General features: G+C 37.8%; 1 protein-coding gene across 11 annotated transcripts in view; it reads left to right on the plus strand.

Annotated features, from left to right (window-relative positions):
* The window catches only part of Tut4 (terminal uridylyl transferase 4), a 116,484-nt gene that overhangs the window by 90,569 nt on the left and 8,468 nt on the right, over positions 1-17,447 (plus strand). For 5 of the 11 annotated variants that reach the window (XM_076564701.1, XM_076564697.1, XM_006977731.4 and 2 more), the window contains 8 exons: positions 2,748-2,825; positions 3,002-3,179; positions 3,636-3,683; positions 3,932-4,014; positions 9,196-9,311; positions 10,520-10,704; positions 12,223-12,323; positions 15,796-16,246. In XM_076564701.1, the coding sequence (XP_076420816.1) occupies positions 2,748-2,825; positions 3,002-3,179; positions 3,636-3,683; positions 3,932-4,014; positions 9,196-9,311; positions 10,520-10,704; positions 12,223-12,323; positions 15,796-16,246 (1,240 nt within the window). The remainder of the gene's footprint in view (positions 1-2,747; positions 2,826-3,001; positions 3,180-3,635; positions 3,684-3,931; positions 4,015-9,195; positions 9,312-10,519; positions 10,705-12,222; positions 12,324-15,795; positions 16,247-17,447) is intronic. The other 6 variants (XM_076564702.1, XM_076564703.1, XM_076564698.1 and 3 more) reach the window with 2 other exon arrangements.

Here is a 17,447-nt window from a genome sequence, read left to right on the forward strand (position 1 = left end):
TTTGTGAAGTGCTAGAAAACACACTAAACAATTTTGGGTGACTGTAGTTTTCTAAATTATAGGTAAGTATTCCAAAGCTACTTACTTAGCTTAATCTTTGTAAACTTGATGTTTAACACACATACTGGATTCAGTCAACAATTTGTATATGTAAGCTTTGGTTTATTGAGGTTTTGTGCTTCACACACAGGCTGTAACTCTTTTGACCATAAGGAATTTAAACCTGAGAATGAAATCTTAAAGGCCAGACAGATAGGAGTGCAAGCAAGTTGCCTAAGGGCCACAGGATTTACTTATCAAGTGATTGGAAGCACTCTTCGGGTTCATTGTATTTGGGGCTCATTGCTGTCTGTCTGTATGTTGGGAGACGTGAAGACAGAGAAAGAAAAGCTGTGCCATGTTTAAAACACTTCTGCACCTGGACTGGTGGCAGAGGTGGTAGCACACACCTTTAATCCTAGCAGTAGAAGGCAGAGGCAGGCAGATCTCCAAATCAAGTTCAGCCTGGTCTAAATAGTGAGTTCCAGCTCGTACTGAGCTACATAGGTAGATCCTATCTGGGGGGAAAGAACATAAACATATGTAAGTAAATAAAAACAAACAAATATTAAATTAATAAGACACTTCTGCTTGTTATTTATTTCACATGTCAGTTTTCAAGAAGGTTACTTATATTTTATGGAGCCCCGCAGGACGGCTTAGCGGGTGAAGGCCCTTGTCCTCAAACCTGATGACTTGAGTTTTGTCTCTGGGATTCAATGTGGTGGAAGAAGAGAACTGACCTCTATGAGCAAGTTTTCTTCTGACCACCTGTGTGATGTGTGTCATGGCACATGCTCTTGAGTGTGTGTGTGAACACACGTACACGATAGATAAATGTAGTTATTTTTTAAAGTAAAAAAAAAATTTTTTTTTTTTGCACCTTTCTTGGAACTTGCTTTGGAGACCAGCCTGGCCTCGAACTCACAGAGATCTGCCTGCCTCTGCCTTCCGAGTGCTGGGATTCAAGGCGTGCAAAATTTTTTTGGGGGGTGGAGGGTGGAAATATGACTCAGTGGTTAAGAGCTCTGGTTGCCCTTCCAGAGGATCTGGTTTCAATTTCCAGTACCTATGTGACACCTAACAATCATCTATAACTCCAGTTTTAGGGGATCAGACATCTTCCTGGTCCCTTTGGGTACTGGGCACACAGATGGTGCACAGAAACATGTAAGCAAGACACACGTAAAATAAAAATAAATAAATAAATTTTAAGTAAATTGGGGACTATAGAGATGGCTCAGGCAGTTAAGAGTACTTTCTGCTCTTGCAGAAAACCCAGATTTAATTCTCAGCACCCTTGTGGACAGTTTACAATCTCCTGTCACTCCAGCTACAGGAGATCTGATGCCTCTAGCTTCCTTGGGTACCCGCACTCACACATATCCACATTAGTAATTAGAAAATAAATACTTTTTTAAAAAGTTAATTTATAAACTACTTGTGTAGTTAATGTAATCTTTTATCTTTACTGGGTTAATTGGAGGTTATGGGGATAATTATATTGACCAGAATCTATATATAGGCCTGAGACTAGTAATTAGTTTTTGCTGACTCTGAAGATTGTATAACTTTCTAATTTGTTGAGTTATTTTATTAAACCTCTTTTAGAGAAGCAAGTCACATGGCCTGGATGTGTAGCCCAGTTGGTCAATTGGTAACATTGTTTAGCATACATAAAGCCCTAAGTTTGATCCCTAGTATTATATAAACTAGCCATTGTGCCATATGCCTATAATTTCAGTACTCAGAAGCCAGAGGCAAGAAGATCAGAAGTTCAGTTTCATCCTTGGCTACATAACAGATTCAAGGCCAGGTTGGACCGTGTTTCAAAAAAGAAAAGCAAATCATAAAATTACTTGTGGAATTCAATTATATCTAAAAGGACCATTTTCTATTGGATGCTTTTTTTTCTTACAGAATAGTGTTTCTTAGTCAGACATAGTGACACATTATCAGCTGCTCTGGTGGCTCAGGCAGGAGGATTTCAAGTTTGAGGCCAGACTGAACAAATTAATATAAACTTAAAAAAATTCAAAGTTAGTTGTTTTATATGGATTTTTACTCACTTTTCAGACATGATACTAACGTGCCCCTCAGCTGTTGAGCAAGCATTTATAGCTTGTGTATTTGGCAGAATGGGCCAAAAGCTGATGTTGTGACCCATTTTGAAAATAAACGATCTTGAAATAAAAAAAAAAATTCATAATTTGTTTATAAAGATGTCGTGGAAAGCTACCTAATTTTCCATTAAACATAATCTGGTATCTAAGTTTACTGTCTTATCAGATATTAGTAACTGATAAAATGTACTAGGGAACAGTGATACTGATTTCCTTTGGGTATAAAATCAATATTATCTATTGATAACTACATTTATAATCCTTTACTCACGCACATTTTTCTTTACTTTGATTTTACTATATCTTGGGCTGGATGTATTTAGATAGGCCAAACAGGTAGCATCAAATATTATTAATATCAAATAGTAATCGGAGAGTCTGATACTCTTAAAATAGACTTTCTCAGCTTGGTTTTAGGTATATTCTCATTAATTAGTTACTTGGTATCAAGTTATCACATCCTAGTGTTTTTCCTTGGGAAGTAATTCATTAATGTCTCCTGTAGGTAAATTCTGAAATGATAATGAAGGCTGGTAGGCCTATGGTTTGGATAACTGAAATCTAACTATAATATTTTTTATACAGATCTTTGATGGAAAACAGATTCCACAGAGAATGGTTGATGGATGGAATGCTTTTTTCTTTGATAAAACAGAAGAACTGGTAATTTTTGTTTAATTTTATATTGTAGAATGCTTACTGATGTTAGGATTTCATGGTTTAATAATTTTTACTTGCTTTTAATTTTTATATTTTTAATAATATGCCTATTTCTATCTTCTTTTCCCTTGCCCTTTTCTTCCATCTTTCTCTTTTCCTTCCCTTTTCCTTACCTGAAGAAAAAGCGTTTGCCTTCCCTTGGAAAGAACACAGAATCACTAGGAGAGCTTTGGTTAGGACTACTTCGCTTCTACACTGAAGAGTTTGATTTTAAGGAGTATGTAATCAGTATTCGGCAGAAAAAGCTGTTGACCACTTTTGAAAAGCAGTGGACATCTAAATGCATTGCAATTGAAGGTGATTGTTTATATTAGTGTTAATTCAAGAACCACAAGAAAAATTAGCAGGGAAAGCTTCTCTGAAAGTGTCAGCCTCTTGTTTTCTGTCACTTAATACTTTAAAAGAATAATTCACAGCCGGGCAGTGATAGTGCACGCTTTTAATCCCAGCACTTGGGAGGCAGAGACAGGTGGATCTCTGTGAATTTGAAGCTAGCCTGGGGAGTGAGTTCCAGGAAAGGTGCCAAAGCTACACAGAGAAATAAATAAATGAATGAATGAATAAATAAATGGGTGGATGGGCGGGTAAATAAATAAATAAATAAATAAATAAATAAATAAATGAATAGAAATAAAAGATAAAATAAAATTCACTGGGTTGAATAGTTTGAAAATATATAGAATTAGACTCCTCTTCCTGCAAAGTCCACTTTATGGTGTAGTACTTATTAATTAACAAATATGTCTTTTCTAGATCCTTTTGACTTGAATCATAATCTTGGTGCTGGTGTTTCTAGAAAAAGTAAGTTTTAAATATAGAAAATGTTCCTTTAACACTTTCGACATAGGAGCTGGGTGGTGGTGGCACACACCTTTAATCCCAGCACTCGGGAGGCAGAGCCAGGTGGTCTCTGTGAGTTTGAGGCTAGCCTGGTCTAATGAGTGAGATCCAGGAAAGGCACCAAAACTACACAGAGAAACCCTGTCTCAAAAAAAAGGAAGTTCTGACATAGTAATGTCTGCATCTTTTATCATCTTCTTTCTTCACAGTGACCAATTTCATTATGAAGGCATTTATCAATGGAAGGAAACTTTTTGGTACCCCCTTTTATCCACTCATTGGCAGAGAAGCTGTAAGTTTACATTATTTGGAACTTTCATCCTTTTCTTCTTTTCTTATAGAACTTCATTGTCATTGAGGTTTTTACAGATGGCAAAGTGAAAGGGAGCAAAACTTCAGATGTAGATTTCCCAATCCTGAAATAACAGAAAAGACAGATCCGAAGTACTTGCTTACCGTGGCTCCTCTCAGCCTCTGCTGTAGCTGTGGTGCGCAGGGTTAGACTGCAGGAAGGGCTTCCTCCTGACCTGGCTTGTGTTTGTCACCTACTGTTGTCTCACTCAGCTTTTGCTTGCTTCCTATTGGTTAGGAGGCCAGAGGAGGTTTCAGGTTTAGAGGAAGAGACTTTTAAGAGAAAAAAAATGTGGAGTGAGTAAAACCATGTATTTTATTATCACATAATGAATGTCCTTGAAAACTTGTTCAGTCTAGTTTTAAAACTCTTCTTTTTATGGTGGAGTAAAAGCAGAATCTTTTGTCCTCGGAACACTGGTTCTCATGTATGTTTATTTTTGTTAGCCTCTTTGCAGGCAATAATTATATTGGAGATAATTAAGTAGGAAATTTTAAAACACAAAAATTATGAAAAAAATTATTTACTAAAAATAACATTTTTATTAATGCATTAATTGACATAGCAATACACATTGAGTGATATTTTACCTGTAAATTGTGGAATACTATTTGTGTGCATGTTCAGTGGGAACCTAGTAGTGGAAGTACACAGTGCTGTACCAGAGACCTCAATTAAAAATGTTAGTAATCCTTTTATAATCCAGTACATTGCAACTAGTCCCTACTTATATGTAGATTTATATTTAGTTTTGTTTAATTCATTTAGTATTAAAACCAAATGTTATTTTGATGTCTAGAAAGAGGACCCTTTGAGCCTCTAATCATCTTTTTAATCTTCTTACTTATTCTATTTAAATTTTTAGTGTATGGTATTTTATAGCTTACAGCCCTTTTTTTAGACATTTGTCTTTATTATATCAGTATTGTAACTTATGGGAACTATTCGTTGTCTTTTATGTTTACAATTAATTTCTTTTTCACTGCTAAATATGCTGGATACTTAGAGGATGTTCCGAAAGATTAAAGTATGCTGGGCTTGGTGACTCAACAGTTGTAATTTCAGCCATTGTGAGGTGGAAACGGGATCAAGGCCAGCTGTGATGAGGCCAGTGTAGGAGACATCATGAGATCCCATCTCAAAAAGCCAAAACACACACATATATACACGCACACATGTGCACATAACCACGCACACGCAGACACAACACTGTGCACAGATAAAAGTATACATTCTACTTTTTCATCCTTCTTATTTACTCAGATATTCCCACTTTATTTTTTCTACTATTTGGTCCTCTAATATATATTAACCTACTTTCTTATCTATCAGTTGTCTTCTGTCTCTCTTTTCTTTTCCCATTTGACCCTGTCTACTTTCTGGTTTATACTTTTCCTCATTCTATAGTAACTACTGTCCATGTATGTTCAACCTTACACTAACTCCAGCTATCATCTATCTGTCTGCTTTGAATAGCACCAATGAGAAAAAAGTTATAAAACCTAGGCAATTTTTTTTTTCTTAAGAGACAAGGTTTTCTCTCTGTCCTGGAACTCACTTTGTAGACCAGACTGCCTTTGCACTCACAGAGATCTTCCTGCCTCTGCCTCCCAAGTGTTGGGATTAAAGGTGTGCATTACCACCACCCAGCTAACCTAGACAATTTCTAATGTATAGTACAGCTACAAATTAATACTCGCCACCCTTCACTGGACTTTTAGTATCGTTTGACTGTAGCTGGAAGTTTCTTGGTCCTGCCCGGCCCGTATCAGGACGAATCTCTCTTACCAGTGTCCCACAGCAGCTTGGTCCTAAGCAAACACATAAAGGCTTATATTATTTACAAACTGTATGGCCTATGGGTCAGGCTTCTTGTTTGCTAGCTCTTAACTCAACCCATTTCTATTAATCTATATGTTGCCACGTGGCCATGGCATTACCACCTGTCTGCTGGCATCTTGTTGCTCCTTGGGTGGAGAGCTGTTATCTGTCCCCACTCCATCCTTCTCTGTCTCACCTTTAGTTTGAATGTACCGCCTAACCTTATCCTGCCCTGCCATAGGCTAATGCATTTTATTTATCAACCAATCAGCATCACATATTTACAGCGTACAGAAACACATCCCACAGCATTTGATAGTCTTACTGTATCTTTAGTTACTTGTAATCTCTCATTCTATAAAATGTATTTCAAGTGGCTAATAGCTCCTGTAAAGGACCTGAGTTCAGATCCAGCATCCATATTAGCTTCCAAATATCTGTAAGTACAGTTCCAAGGGACCTGACCCCTCTTCTGGGCTCCATGCCCACCAGGCATATATATATATGCATGGTGTACATACATCAATGCAGGTACTCACACATACACGTAAAAGAATAAATCTTTTGTTGTTGTTAAAGCATTTTAAATTTTGTTTTACTCATAATTCACTAAGTCCTATACTTTGTCCCACTTTGTTATTTCTTAGTTCTTTTATTTTCCTCCCTTCCTCCCTCCTTCCTTCCTCCCCTCCTTCCCTCCCTCCCTCCTTCCCTCCCTCCCTCCCTTCCTTCCTTCTTTCTTTCCTTCCTTACTTCTTCCTTTCTGTTCTTGTTGTAAGAGATGAATTACAGGTGAATATTTGTCATGGATTTTGATAGGGAACACTTATCTTTTCATCTCAATTAACTGAATTACTCTCTTCACATGCATACTCATAAAATTATGGTTTTCTTAATTAGTAAACTTAAATTGTATAAATTATATTCATTACTGACATTCTGAATGTCTTAAGTTTATAGTTTTGCATAATTTTGCTTTTCATTATGTAAGTTCTTATATTTCATGTTTGACCACCACCTAATCTCCTTAAAGTATTTGAGTTTTACAAATCTCAAAAGCAGGTCACTTTAAGTGATGGTGAGGTAGAGGAACATAAAGAAATTCAGGAATAGAATGGTCACTGCTTGACGATTACTTAGAAGTGATGGATAAGAAAAACAGAATGATGGATGGTGCCTGTTTCTGCCTTAAGCCACTGGTGAACTGAGGAAGGACTTTGTTGTTGCTCTTGTTTTGATAGGAAATCGAATTGTAGCTATACGTAGTAGACCATGCCTGTAATCCCAGCGCCTGGGTGTAGCAAAGGCTTATAGGCCTCAGTCATGTGACTTCTTAAGTCTGTCTGAGTTTATTTCTATGTCCATTCTGTGCATGTTTGGACTTCTTTACTCGTTTTCTGAAGATTTCCTCCCTGCCATATGGCTACCTGCTTCCATGTACCATACTAGCTTAAACAGTTTTGTTGAGGTGTAATTCTGATAAAGTATAAATCAGAGCTTTGAGTTATTCAGAATATTTGGTAACCATACCACCAAAATTTCATTATTTTTAATTTCTGAGGGTTGATTTTTTGTTTTTTAAGATTTATTTTGTGTTTTAATTATTTGCATGTGGGTTGGTGCCTGGGTGTGTGCAACTGAGTTCGTAGAAGCACCAGATCTACTTGTAGCTAGAGATACAGACAATTGTGAGTTGCTCAATGTGGGTGCTTGGGATTGAGTTTGGGTCCTCTGCAAGAGCAGTAATTGCTCTCAACTGCAGAGCTGTCTTTCTAATCCTTACCCACACCTCTTTTACAGAGACATATACACACTTGTTTTTGTTTTTAACGAAGAGGAAGCATAGGAGGTTTATTAAGGAAGTCAGAAAGAACTCCTGAGAACATGCAGGGCTCCAAGAGTGTTTCTCTTTCCCATTCTTAATCGACTAGCATTCTTTTTTAGATTTTACTCTTTCTTGTTCATTTAGAATCATATAATATGTAGTTCTTTGGTCCTGGTTTCTTTCGCTGAACATATTTTTAAGTTTCATCTGTGATGGAGGATGTGTCAGTTCTTTATTTCTTTTATGGCTGAATGTAATATTCTATATAAATATACCATATTTTATTCATCCATTTGTTTAATTGTGTTGCTTCTATGTCTTAGCTATTATGAGCAGTGCTTTTATGAATATATGTATAAGGTTGTTTTGCTGCAGGAATGTATGTTTTTATTAGATTACACCAAGAAGTGGAATTACTGATTTGGTTGAATATTCATGTGCATGTGTGTGTGCGTGTGTATTTTTAATGTAGCTGTGCTATTTTATAATATAATGCTGAAATATGTATGGTTTTCAGTTTTTCTACACTGACCTTTGTTTGTAATTATTTTTATTACCATTCTATTGGGGTATTTATCCCAGATTTTTACATGGACTTATATAGGCAGCAAAAAAGCTCTCTTGGCTTCCAGAAGTATGGCTACTGTTAGGATAAACTCTACTGTTAGGGTAAGCTAGTGTTCCTGAAAAATCAAGCACTAAAAGAAGGATGAGCAAGGTAGGAGGATAGAAGAGAAATGAACTTAGTTCTAAGACTTGGAAAATGTTTTCTGGCCTTCTCAGGTACATTCTATGTTATATAGTAAATGTCACTTCTTTAAAAGCTGTTTGCAGAGCTAGAGAGATGGCTCCAGGGTTGAGAGCACTTTTAGTCTTAGCATCCACATGAGCAGCTTGCATCCATCTATAACTCCAGTTTCAGCAGATCTGATGTCCTCTTCTGGGCTCCTGGGCTCCTGCATGGTCTATGTAAACTCACAGCCAAATACCCATATACTTTTTTTTTCCTTTTAAATTGCAAATCCAATTGCATTTTAAATAATCATAATGATTTCTTTCCATAAAACCATTTGGAAAGATGAGCAATTCCTTTGTAGAAGTAGCCTGGTGTAACAGAAAGCTTGAGTTTTGTAGTCACTACAGATAAAACTTTAAATCTTTTATATGAGATTTAGCTAACTTCATTACCATGTGTAAACAATTTGAATCATCTGAGCTGCAATTTCTTTGTCTATAAATTGAAATTGAAAATAGTATTTACTTTTGAGATTTCACTTATCTGTAGCCTCTTTACATTGTACTGTATAATTTGGACGTCAAGTATTTAGTACTTTACCACCTATGATGTTGACAATAATTCTGAACTTTATTTTCTTACAGTTGTTAACCTTCGTATTTTTTTTACCTTGATCTCCTGTGCATTTGGGAAGTTTTATATTGATTTTTTTTTAAAGTAGTATAATTATTTTTTTCAGGAGTACTTCTTTGATTCAAGAGTATTAACAGATGGAGAACTGGCTCCTAATGATCGTTGTTGCCGTGTATGTGGAAAAATAGGTCACTACATGAAAGATTGTCCCAAAAGGAAAAGGTTGGCAAACAATTTTCTATCAACTTTATAGAGAAAATAAATATAAGACTAATTTGTATTTATACTTTTACTCAGAAATGATTTAAGTATGAAAGTTAAAATTTTAAGTTCAAGGGTTTTAATTGGATCATAAGTAAATAAATGTTCATTTGAATGGAATTTTGTAACATGGAATTTATGTTCAGTGATGCCTTATAACATTTGTTTTTTTATTCATTCAGTTTTTAGTTTTTTAATAGAAATGTTTATTGACACATTATGTGTTTGGAACAGCTGTGAACAAGAAGAAGGGGAGGACTTCATAGTCCTCAAATAAGGACAAGCTCGCAGTAAAAGTAGGATAAACTGAATCCTGGAAATAGCATGTTGAGCTGGATCTGTGTATTATGTAAATTGAGAAATACATGCTCTCTGAACTGCCTCAAGATCTGTCTGTGGGTCTAGGTATGGTTGCACACACTTTTAATTCCAGTTCCTGAGGCAGAGGCAGGAGGAGGGTCTCTGTGAGTTTGAGGTTAGCCAGTTAGGGACAACCAGAGCTAATGTAATAGACCCTGTCTCAGACAGCAACAACAATTAAAAAAAAAAAAAAAGAAAAGAAAAGAAAGGAAGAAAAGATATATATGTGTTCATGCTCTCCCAAATTCACATGCATATTCAGTAGACGGGTTGAGCACCTTTCATTTTCAAATCTGGCTTAATAAAACATCCGCAAGTTTTTTAATGAATAAGCTTTAGTTTCTGTCACTGTTATTTAATAAATTTAGGCAAGATGCTTATTTTTCCTAATCCTGTTTCTTCTTAGACTTAAGTAAGTATCAATCTCTAAGGATATTAGAAGTTTAAAAATTGATACTGAATTTTTTAGTGTGGCTGGGCATGGTAGAACAATCCTTTAATCCCAGCACTTGAAAGATAGGGGCAGGAAGATCTTTGACATTGAGGCCAATGGATTCTACATAATGAGTTCCAGACCAGCAAGGACTATATAGTGATACCCTGTCTCAAAAATAAACAAATACTCTTATGAAATGACTATGATACTTAATTTTTGAAGTATGATTTAGGTATGTTATAGATGGAAGTGTGTTTCTTTAAAAAAAACAACATAAAACTGTGTGTGTTAGTCCATTTGTCATTGTGTATGGTTTAGTTTGTTTTGTGAATCATCAGTTTATAAGTTCCTGGCTCCACATTATTGGTATCAGCAGTTTACTGTTTAGACTAAAGAAGAAAGACAGTGAAGAAGAGAAGGAAGGCAATGAAGAAGAAAAAGACCCCCGAGACCTGGACTCCCGAGACCTTCGGTGTTTCATCTGTGGAGATGCAGGACACGTGCGCCGGGAGTGCCCAGAGGTCAAACTGGCCCGCCAGAGGAACAGCAGTGTGGCCGGTAAGTTTAAATCCCGGACGCCGTTGAGAGGGAGCAGACCAAGGCTGTTGTTGTGCATGCTAAACACATGGTTTACTACTGAGCTACAGCCCCAGTACTAGTGTACTTTGTTTTGGGGACAGAGTTTTGCTATATAGTGCAGGCTGGCCTCAAACCTATGATCTTCCTGCACCAACTTCCCTGGAATTGCCCATATATATATGACCTGACTTCAGGTATTCTTTTTTAGTTGATCTGGCCTAGGGGTTTAGCTCAGTGAGAGTGAAAATTTGCTATGTACAAGGCCCTGGGTTTGATGCCCTACAGCATGAGATTTAAAAAAAACAAACAAACAAAACAAACAAACCACAAATTCAGAAAAAAGAAAAAAAATCAATTTATATAAGATTGAAAAGTGTCTTTTAAGCCCAACATTCCTGAGATGGAAACGAGACTGCTTGAGCTATATAACATTTATAGACTGTTTCAAAAAACCAGAGTTGAGGGTCCTGGAGAGATGGCTCAGCTATGAGCACTTGCTGCTCTACTAGGAACCTAAGTTTATTTCTCAGCATCCACACTAGGCAATGGACAACTACCTATAACTGCAACTACAGGGGGTTTAGTGCTCTCTTCTGACCTCCATGTACACACACACACACACACACACACACACACACACACACACACACACACACCTTAAAAACAAATAAATGGGCTGGAGAGGTAGTTCAGCAGTTAGCATTGACTGTTCTTCCAGAGTATTCTATTCCCAGCCCTCACCTGGCAGCTCAAAAATTTGAACTCCAGTTCTAGGGGATCTAGTGGCTTCTTCTTGCCTACATGCATGTGGGTGCATAGACATACATGTAGGCAAAACACTTATACACATGAAATAAATTATAATGAAAGTAAAAATTTTAAAACAAAAACCCAAGAGGAAAGGATACAGCTCAGTATGCAAGGCCCTGGCTTTGATCTCAGCTTGGAGTTGGGGTAGAGAGCAGTGGCACATATCTTTCCCTAAAATAATCATTTAAAAGTTCACTTTAGTCCAGTCTTTTGAGAATTCTTTGTCTGCTGCTTATGTGTTTATTACTCTACTTTCAATAATCAACATCAACCTTATTTCAAAAAATATAGCTTGATAAAATCAACAAACTTGAAATTTTATGACACTGGAGTTTAGGGTTGTAGCTCAGGGTAGTGCTTGCCTAACATGTGAAATCCTGTGTTCAACCTCTACTGCCACAAAAATAATCACCATTAAAATAATCTTTAGTTCATTGATTTGTATTTATTCACTACTTTTTCCTGTGTTGTTTGTTTGTTTGTTTGTTTGTTTGTTTGTTTGTTTGAGGCAGGGTCTCATAATGTAACTCAAGCTGGCCTGGAACTCACTGTGCAGTTCAGATCTTGCATTCATAGAAACCCTTCCACCTTGGTGCTCCAGGCCTTGAGATTTTAGATGTAAAACAACATGCCTCCCAGCTTTTTCTGTATGTTTTGACCTTTTTTTTCTGTGATGTCTTCTCTCAGCAGCCCAGCTGGTCCGTAACCTTGTCAATGCTCAGCAGGTGGCTGGTTCAGCCCAGCAACAGGGTGACCAGTCCATAAGAACTAGACAGTCTTCAGAATGTGTAAGTACTGTGCCTTTGAATGAGTTTGACAAGAAGAGAGCCATTGTATCTGACTCTTCACAACTTTAATTTTGAACCCCTTTTCACATCTTTTCCTAGCTATGTAAGTGCACCAGAAGCCAGGCACCATGTAGTACACTGACTGGTAGTCCCTAATGTCTGGAGGCTGAGGCAGTCTGATGGTTTGAACCTAGGACAACCCTCATCTCCCACCCCCAGGACAGGTTTTGTCTGTGTGGCCCTGGCTTTTTTTAGAACACTCTTGTAGACCAGGTTGGCCTCCAAACTCACAGAGATCCACCTGTCTCTGCCTTCCGAGTCCTGGGATTCCACTACTGGCTAGCTTTCCTAGGAACTTCTTAAAGAGGGAGGGAAAAGATCCTGAATTTGTTGTTCATATTTCCCATGTGCATTGTTTAATTTCAATAGAAACATGAGACAGTTTACATTATTATTAGTTAAATGAATGAAGATTTAATTTCTTGCCTAAGATCTACTAATGGATAACTAATAACTTGAAATCAACTTGAACCCACATGTTTGTATAAGACTTATGCTCTAATTATTTTTTTGTGTTACTCCTAATTTTCTTTGTCATTTGCCTTTTTCTTGCCTGACTTTTCTTTAAGAATCTAATGGACATTATTTTTCTGGTGTCTAACAAAGCAACTCAGATCTAATTGTGTCTAGAATGCAGTTTATGTTTCTTTCCTGTACTATAGATTTGCTTCTTCGTCCAGTGTTTATAGCCTTAATGTCTGTCTCTCAAAGTCTACTTTTCTCTCACATTTCTTTAAATTCTATATCCAGTTAGTCACCAAGCTCTATTGCTTCAGTTTTTCAAAAATAACTCATAAATTGGGGCTGGGGTTGTAGGTCAATTGGGAGAGTGCTTGCTTGCCTAGCATGCACAAGGCCCTGGGTTTGATCCTAGAGCACTGTATAAACCAAGCATGGTGGCACACCCCTGTAATCCTAGTACTTGGAAGTTGGAGGAAGTAGGAGGATCAGAAGTTCAAGGTCATCCTGTGTGTTACATAGTGAATTTGAGGCCAACCTGTGCAATATGAGCTTAGAAAAACAAAACAAAATAAAATCCTTGTTTGGGTGTTGTGATTCCCAACCTTAGTGTACTACCACTCACTTGAGAGGCTGAGGTGAGCAGATCTGTGTGAATTCCATGCCAGCCTTGTCTACATGGTGAATTCTAGGCTGAGTAGGGCTATATAGTGAGACTTTTAAATAAGTAATAAGTAACTAATCCTTACAGTTCTTTGCTTCCCTCTATCCCTGTATTGTAGTCTCAGGACTGCTGAAGCACAGTTAGCTCTTTTTTTGTTCTGTTTTGTTTTTTGAGACAAGGTTTCTCTGTGTAGCCCTGACTGTCCAGGAATTTGCTCTGTAAACAAGGCCAGCCTGGAACTCAGAGATCCATCTGCCCCTGCCTCCTGAGTGCTAGGATTAGAGTCATGTGCCACCATGCTGGGCTTTATTGCACCCTTTTAATTAATCTCATCAGGGTTTGTTTTTTTTTTTTTTTTTTAAGTTTTTTAAAAATTTTATTTAGTTTTTCATTATTAAATCAGAATAACTGTTATAAATTGCAGATTGATTATATTTCTGGTTTGGTTCAAATTTTCAGCAGGTTTGCACTGCTCTTGTATAAATTATATAAACTATGGGATAGAAAAGACACAGGAGCCCTCATTGCCTTGTTTCTGTTTAGTTCTTAAGCCTCAGATATGTGTAGGCAGATTTTTGTTTGGGCTGACAGCTCACAAAAAAAATGACATGGAGATTTATTATTAATTATGAGAGCTCAGCCTATAGCTTAGGCTTGTTCCACTAGTGTGGCTGGAGTTGTCCTGCCTGGCCCACAGTCAGGACAAATCTGTCACCCGCCAGTCCTACAGCCGCTCAGACCCAACCAAGTAAACACAGAGACTTATATTGCTTACTGACTGTATGGCTGTGCCAGGCTTCTTGCTAACTGTTCTTATATCTTAAATTAATCCATTTCTATAAATCTATACCACGTGGCTCGTGGCTTACTGACATCTTCACATGCTGCTTGTCATGGCGGCGCCTGGCAATGATTCCTGCCTTCCTGTTCTCTCAATTCTCCTCTCTGTTAGTCCCGCCTATACTTCCTGTCTGGCTACTGGCCAATCAGTGTTTTATTTATTGACCAGTCAGCAACACATTTGCCATTCAGAACATCCCACAGAACACTAGCTCTGTTAACTTAAATTAACTTACTTATATTAACCTATGTTTTGTCTTGTACCTCTCTTCTGTCTTGCACCTCCTGCTTCCTCTCCTCTGGTGTCTCTCCTGTGCCTAGACTCATCTCCTCTTCATCTCCCTATGCCTGGAATGCCTGCCTAACCTGTTTCTGCCTAGCGATTGGCCATTCAGCTCATCATTAAACCAATCAGAAGGCTCCTTGGCAAAAACACATCTTCACAGTGTACAGAAAGATTATTCCACAACAGATATGTTATCCCCTTACCTGTGTATTCTACTACTAAACTTTGAAATTGCAGTTATCTTAAACAGTTCAGTGTTTTCGTGCTCTTAGACCGTCAGGCATGTTTTTCCTGGTGCTAAATACTCTTCTCTGTATCCTCTGACTTACTAGATTTGCTTCTGTTTACCTTTTAGTCTCAGTTTAAAGGTTATGTCCTCTGGAAAACTCCTTGATCTCTACATTTCTTGAAAAGTGGAAGTTAGTTTTTCCTATTTATCATTGTATACTATAAATCACTTTTTTTTTTTCTTTTGGGATAGTCTCAATTTGTAGCCCAGGCTGGCTGGCAGGGACACAGGATCTTCTGACTTTATCCTCCTGTCTGCTCAGACTACAGATATTACACACTACTGTACCTACTTGTACAATCATAGTAATAATCATACTCTGTAGTGATTACTTGTATAATCTCTTTCTGTTCCCTGATTTCCCTGCCAAGTAAATTTTTAAGCTTCATGAAGGCATACACGTTAGCGTTATATTTTAAGTACTTAGTAATAATGCCTAGTACACACAGTTGTTCAGGGAATTGAATGAAAGTGGCTGTGAGTCATTTATATATTCATTTCTGGTTTACAAAGAAAATATTTTGTTCATGATGGGAATGATGCCTCTCTCAATCTCTCTCTCTCCCCCTCTCCCTTCCCCTCTCCCTCCCTCCCTCCCTCCCTCCCTCCCTCCCTCCCTCCCTCCCTCCCTTCCTTCCTTCCTCCTCCCCCCCCCCCCAATAAAAGAGAATTTGAGCACCTTGGGAAAAATTTAACCTTCATATAATAGATTTTATTATTTGTTATTATGTATCATATAGTTCTGTATATGCTGTTTAAATGAAATAACTGCTCTTATGTTTTAATCTTCATTTTAGGAAATTAGTAATCTTGATTTTTAGGAAATTAAGATGTTCGTAATTAATTTTTAAATTGTCTTTCCTTTTTCCTGCAGTCTGATTCACCATCTTATTCTCCTCAGCCCCAGCCATTTCCACAGAATTCTCCCCAACCACCTGCTATTCCCCAGCCTCCTCCATCCCAGCCCGGATCCCAGCCTAAGCTTGGCCCACCCCAGCAGGGAGGCCAGCCCCCTCATCAAGTTCAGATGCCCTTGTATAACTTTCCTCAATCACCACCAGCTCAGTATTCTCCCATGCACGGTATGGGATTATTGCCAATGCACCCCCTCCAGATCCCTGCCCCATCCTGGCCCATCCATGGCCCAATGCTCCACTCTGCACCTGGCAGTACCCCCAGCAATATTGGCTTGAATGATCCCAGCATCATCTTTGCACAGCCTGCTGCCAGACCGATGGCAATTCCTAGCTCTTCTCATGATGGACACTGGCCTCGTACCGTGGCTCCAAATTCCCTGGTGAACAATGGTGCAGTGGGTAATTCAGGTAATTTTCCTTTTTTCTTCTTTTATATTTGGCTGTGGAAAGGTTGAGTGGTTGGTATTATTGTTTGAACCTTAGGTAACAATAGAAGCAAGATAATAGTTGTATTTATCGAGAATATAGAATTTAGAATATAGAATTTAGATAAAAGTAAACAGTGTATATTTTAGATACTGTCAAGATTGAAATCTTGTCTGCCATTTATTACAAGGTCTTGACATCTCTATTCATTTGTTTCATCTCTACAATAAGGATATAAATAGCATCTAACAAGAATCTTAAGAATATTAAATGAGCTAATACTTGTAAATATTGCTTTTTCTTATTGTTTTCCTTTTTGCATTCACGTTATTTGGTGTAGGTATTATTGGCACTCATTTTATAAATGATAAAATTGAGAGCCTGCTGGGTGTGGTATTGTAAACTTGGCAATCCCAGCACTCAGGATGATCAAGACCAGACTGGGCTAAATGAAACCCTGTCTCAAAGAACAAAAGAAAGACAGAAAGCCAGGTGTGGTAATGCATTTGAGGCCAGCTTGAGATATATGAGATGTCTCCCCTCCCCCACCTCTAGGGTGAGTGGAATGAAATTGAAGAAATAACTTAGCTGTCATCAGTTAATTGTTGTAGATTCAAGATTTAAACTAATGAGGTCTGTTTGGTTTGGTTTTTACTAATCCTGTGCTCTACAGTGAGGAGCAGTCCATTATTTTGGTCCCTCCCTTCTCTTCCTCTTTCTTTCTTTTTTTTTTAATTAATTAATTTATTTATTATGTATACAGTATTCTGTCTGCATGTATCCCTGCAGGTCAGAAGAGGGCACCAGATCTCATTACAGATGGTTATGAGCCACCATGTGGTTGCTGGGAAATGAACTCAGGACCTCTGGAAGAGCAGTCAGTGCTCTTAACCTCTGAGCCATCTCTCCAGCCCCCTCCTCTTTCTTTTAATTGGGAGAGGCGTAATAAAAATGTTTTAATGTACACTTATGCACAAAGGTTAGGAGAAAGAAAGACATTCAGAGCAAAGTAACACACACCTAACATGGGTATGATAACACTGCCTGTGGGGAACCAGCCTCAAGGCAGCACAGTGTTGGAGAGGAACCCATGGTGTTGGTGAAGCTAAGACTTTTCTACCTGAGGGGTTTTAGGGAAAGAAAACACATGTTCTTTTAAACGGTTCCTTTCTTTATTCTCTCA

Source organism: Peromyscus maniculatus, chromosome 2, assembly GCF_049852395.1.
Source record: "Peromyscus maniculatus bairdii isolate BWxNUB_F1_BW_parent chromosome 2, HU_Pman_BW_mat_3.1, whole genome shotgun sequence".
Lineage (NCBI taxonomy): Eukaryota > Metazoa > Chordata > Mammalia > Rodentia > Cricetidae > Peromyscus > Peromyscus maniculatus.